The sequence below is a fragment of the Berghia stephanieae genome, chromosome 3 (genome assembly GCF_034508935.2).
Source record: "Berghia stephanieae isolate SIO BIC M18660-M18661 chromosome 3, UCSD_Bste_1.3, whole genome shotgun sequence".
NCBI classification, from domain to species: domain Eukaryota; kingdom Metazoa; phylum Mollusca; class Gastropoda; order Nudibranchia; family Aeolidiidae; genus Berghia; species Berghia stephanieae.
Genome location: NC_088362.1, coordinates 30,491,781 through 30,496,780, shown reverse-complemented (window position 1 = coordinate 30,496,780; position 5,000 = coordinate 30,491,781). Strand labels below are relative to the sequence as shown.

The 5,000-nt window shown below is 38.4% G+C and overlaps 3 protein-coding genes across 3 annotated transcripts in view; 2 read left to right on the top strand and 1 right to left on the bottom strand.

The window, feature by feature from the left end:
* The window catches only part of LOC144967519 (pyrokinin-1 receptor-like), a 215,208-nt gene that overhangs the window by 64,475 nt on the left and 145,733 nt on the right, over positions 1 to 5,000 (top strand). The gene's annotated exons all lie outside the window — the stretch shown is intronic.
* Positions 1 to 5,000, bottom strand: part of LOC144966886 (pyrokinin-1 receptor-like) — a 119,738-nt gene that overhangs the window by 59,859 nt on the left and 54,879 nt on the right. The window lies entirely within an intron of this gene.
* The window catches only part of LOC144966887 (uncharacterized), a gene marked incomplete at its 5' end in the record, with an annotated part of 25,363 nt that overhangs the window by 10,658 nt on the left and 9,705 nt on the right, over positions 1 to 5,000 (top strand). The window contains 3 exon segments of the mRNA XM_078903593.1: positions 69 to 297; positions 1,757 to 1,857; positions 4,433 to 4,614. Of these exon segments, the coding sequence (XP_078759719.1) occupies positions 69 to 297; positions 1,757 to 1,857; positions 4,433 to 4,614 (512 nt within the window).

Here is a 5,000-nt window from a genome sequence, read left to right as displayed (position 1 = left end):
TTGTAAAACGCTTTGAGCACGTTTAGTGGATATTGCTCAATATAAAAGCTCAATTTATGTTTCCCTAGAAATCTTTAAGAGACAACTGTGATAGATTGAATCAGGATAAGGACCTACACTCCCTCCAATCCCTCATCGCCAAAACACAGGGGATAGAACTCACTTTGAAAGAGGCGTGTAATGGAAAAAGACGTTGTCACTTCACCAGTTCTCTCCCTTCTCTGAAGCCCAGTGAGAATGACCATAAAGTATACAAAACGTACATCATAAAATACAGCTGCCAGCCCGTTACGCAAGGTAAACTGTCTTGAGTTATTGATGTAATGTAAAGTTATGATAAAGAACTGAACAAGTGTGTATGAAAAGTGCCAGACAAAGGAAGAAGGAAAAATACAACAACAACAAAACAGCCCAAAAAATCAGTCGATCTCGACTGGGGATCTAACCTCAGACATTCTGATTACTGGTATTAGGCAAGCGGATACTATCTAAAGATAGAACGAAGATAACGTCATTCAGATCTTTGTTATTGTATTTTGCCATCCGCGTTTATGATTAATTCTCACTAAACTGTATTAACCAGACAATAAAAGTTCAAGGTTACACATAGTTTTGTGTGTTGGTCCGCTATACTTCCGGATGGCAATGGCGTGAGCTTCTTAGTCAAGCGCATACTATCTATATGGAAAGATAGTGTGCGCTTGCCTAAGAAACTCACAACATTGCCATACGGATGTACAAAGGACCAACACACAAAACTCTGGGTAACATTGAGCGTTTTTAGTCTGTTAATACAGTCTAGTGAGAATTACTCACAAACATGGATGGCAAAAAACAATAACAAAGATCTGAATAACGTCAACTTCGTTCTATCTATACGTCGCTCTGAACGTCGCCATCATCGGTAACTTATAGGGTAGCCATCATTAACTTATAGATAGTATGCATTTGGCAAAAAAGCTCATAACATTGCCATCCGGAAGTATAACGGTCCAACACACAAAACGATGTGTAATCTTGAACGTTTATAGTCTGGTTAATACAGTTTTGTGAGAATTACTCATAAACGCGGATGACAAAAAGCAATAACAAAGATCTGAGTGACGTCAACTGCATACTATCTATAGCCTGACACTGGCCAATAAATGGCAGTCTTTGGCCTCAAAAGAAAACAAATCGTGAATTGTATTCAATAGTTCACCAATGAGACCACTTGTTTCCATGAGCACTACTAACGACAACTCACTTGGCGGTGCAAAAACCAAATATTGACGTCAAAATGCCAGTCTTTTTGGGTTTCAGTATCAGGCTAGAACTTCACGATGGGTACGCATTTTGCCTGACACTAGAATCCTTTAGGACTTATAGTTTGACGTCATTTTTTTAGGTTTTTTCAGCTTCTAGTGAGTTCTCGTTAGTAGAGCTCGAGGAAACAAGTGATTCCATTTGGTTGAACTCACGATTTGTTTTCTTTTGTGACCAAAGACTTATCTTTTGACGTCATTTTTGGCCAGTGTCAGGCTGTAAGTAAACGATGGCTACGCTCTGAAGGACAACTGTATTTTTTTGTATACATAGTATGCGCTTGGCTAAGAAGCTCACAACATTGCCATTCCAAAGTATAGCGGAGCAACCTACGAAACTCTATGTAACTATAAACTTGTATAGTTAAGTGAGAATTACTCAAAAACGTGCATGGCAAAAAACAATAACAAAGACCCGAGTGACGTCAACTTCATTCTCTCTATACATTTAGGTGTGAAAGATATCACAAGCAACAACTTAGTCTTTGACATATTGCATGATGCCAAAGTCGAGGGACGGACAGACAGAGAAGTTTCTACGTTAATTATAAAGGTAGGAACAGTTCGACTATGCTTAGCCATCGTGAAGATATAGATAGTATGCGCTTGGCTAAGAAACTCATAACATTGCCATCCGGAAGTACAACGGACCAACACACACAACTATGTGTAACCTTAAACGTTTATAGTCTGGTTAATACAGTTTAGTGAAAATTACAGATGGCAAAATACAATAACAAAAACCAGAGTGACGTCATCTTCGAACTATCTATAGCCTGACAATAGAACCATCTAGGATTTATATTTTGACGTAATCTTTTAAGTTTGTGCACCATCTAGTGAGTTGCGTTAGTAGAGCTCAAGGAAACAAGTGATTCCATCGGTTGACCTATTGAATACAACTCACGATTTGTTTTCCTTTGTGGCCAAAGACTTGTCTTTAGACTTCAATTTTGGTCAGTGTCAGACAATAAATAGTTCGAAGATGACGTCACCCAGGTCTTTGTTATTGTTTTTTGCCATCCGCGTTTATGAGTAATGCTCACTGAACTGTATTAACCTGACTATAAACGTTCATCGATACACAGAGTTTTGTGTGTTGGTCCGCTATACTTCCGGATGGCAATGTTATGAGCTTCTAAGCCAAGCGCATACTATCTATAAGGTTACGAAGGCGACGGGCTATGTGGTCTAGTGGTATGACACTTGCTTTCGGATCGGAAAGGTCCTGGATTCTAGTTGAGTTGAATCCTTGGAAAAGTCTCTTTACTCACATTATCTGACCGTACTCAGGTGTAAAATGAGGACCTGGCCGTAAACAGCGTTGTCTCTGTCAGAAATAATTATAATATCGCCTAACAGTGTTGCTGTTGCCAGGAACCCCTTGTAAAGCGCTTTGAGCATGTTTAGTGGATATTGCGCTATATCAAAGCTCAATTTATTTTAATTAACAGACTTTCAGACCTAAAAAATCAAAAACATAAAGCTGTAATATAGAGTTATGTCCACTTAATGTACTTAAAGCACTTTAATGTAAAACGAGACATGACGCGCTCGGTTGAACTAGATGCCAGAAGGTGCTATGGTCTTATGATATGACACTCGCTTTCGGATCGGAAGGTCATGGGTTCGAGCCTCGCTCGACGCATAATTTGAATCATTGGAAAACGCTCTTTACTCACGTTCTCTCATCGTTCTCAGGTGTAAAACAGCGTTGTCTCTGTCCGCAAAAATTGTAATATCGCCTTACAGGCGTCATGTCCCGTCCTACATGTTGCCATGGGCCCCCTGTAAAGCGCTTTGAGCACTTTTAGTGTATATTGCGCTATATAAAAGCTCAATTTACTTGAATTAACATACTTTCAGATCTAAAATAAACAACATAGAGCTGTGATATAGCGTTATATCCACTTAATTGTACTTAAAGCACTTTACAAAGAGTCTCAAGCGTGCATCAACACTTAAGATGTATTTCGGGACATAACGTACTGATGTAATTATTACAATATTCATTTTCGACGGATACAGCGCTGTTACCAGCTAGGTATTTTACACCTGAGTGGGATGAGAGAATATCCGTTAACAGACTCTTATAAAGACTCGACTCCGCGCTGTCCAAAGCGAGACTCGACCATGGGTCGATAGGCGGTGTTAAAGGTACATGTTCCCTTCAAATCCGCTCGCGACAATAAATATAGATGCGATGCGTTTAGGTAAAATATTCACAACATCCTCCAGCCGGATTTAACGTACCAACACACAAACTATGTGTAACTAGGAGTTCCACAGTCTTGGAGCTGCTGTACAATTAAAGACATGTTGGTCATCATATTGTGTCGCGCCAGTGGTGGATCCATTGGATGGCTTCAGGGCTGCAGCCTCTCAGGTCCATATCACTGATATGTAACATTTTGGTGAAAAGTCTTAATGCAGACTATTTCTTTCAATAAAGAAATTCTTTTTAAGTAATAAACCCAGAAAAAAGTGATGAAAATTATGAGTATCGGGATAAATTTTTCAAAACCAACAGCAACACTTAACGTGTAGAATGAGACATGACGGCTGTTAGGCGATATTACACACTTTTTTTGTCCGACAGAAACAACGTTGTTAACGTGATCATTTTACACCTGAGTACGGCGAGATAATGTGAGTAAAGAGCATTTTCCAAGGATTCAACTATTCGCCGAGCGAGGCTTGAACCCAGGACTTCCCGATCCAAAGTGAATGTCATACCACTAGATCACATAGCAGCACAAACGGTGATATGTACTGAAGATTATCAAATATACAATGAAGGTTGGTTTTCTGAAACTTTGAAAAATGTTATCGACTTATTAAAGTTATGAAGAACATTTAAAGTTTTCTTTTCTATTTTTATAAAAGCCTATTCGCCTACGTGTACATATATGCAGGTTTGACATCCGAAGCCACTTATGGGCCTAGTTTAACATTGATGTAATGGACAATATTTTGCACCATTGTTTAATATTTCCATTACAACAATGATCCCATAAGGAATTGGATTATCAGACCTGCAAATAAGTGCACGTCGCTATTATCGCTTGAACGATATGATGAAATACGATACGATATTGTTTTGTGTTTTTTCTGTCATTTTTTTAAAGAGTGACGCGCCATTCAATAGAGAATGTACCATCTCTGCACCAAACGGAGAGCTGTTCTTGGATCTGTTGTGGATCAGTTTTAACGAGTTGACAAAACGGTGGGATGCGTGTGTGAAAATAACTCATGACAACCAAACGATCTATGATGTTGGGTGCGAGGATGATGACGACGATGATGTCGGGTGAGTACAGACAATATTTGTTTGTTTGTTTTTTTTTTTATTTGAAAAAACTAACTTGAGCATTTATATAGCGCAATATCAACTAAACTCCCTCCAGAACTTTAAGATCTAATGATAAACTGTTTTCAAAAAAGGCTCCAAAAAGTTTTCTGATAAATATTTTTCTCATGCTGCCTCTTCTATTTGGATCTCTCTCCCAATTTTCTTAAGAAAATACAATACAGAAGCTACGTTTAAGACAAAAATTAAGACTTAATTTGTGAGGAGATATTCGCTGGATAAAACCAGTTTTCTTTTAATGATTATTTTTCATGATATGAACGCCTGAATTATGTTTTGTGTATGACATGTTATTGTAGCTTTGATGTTTGAATTGAAAAGGCGCC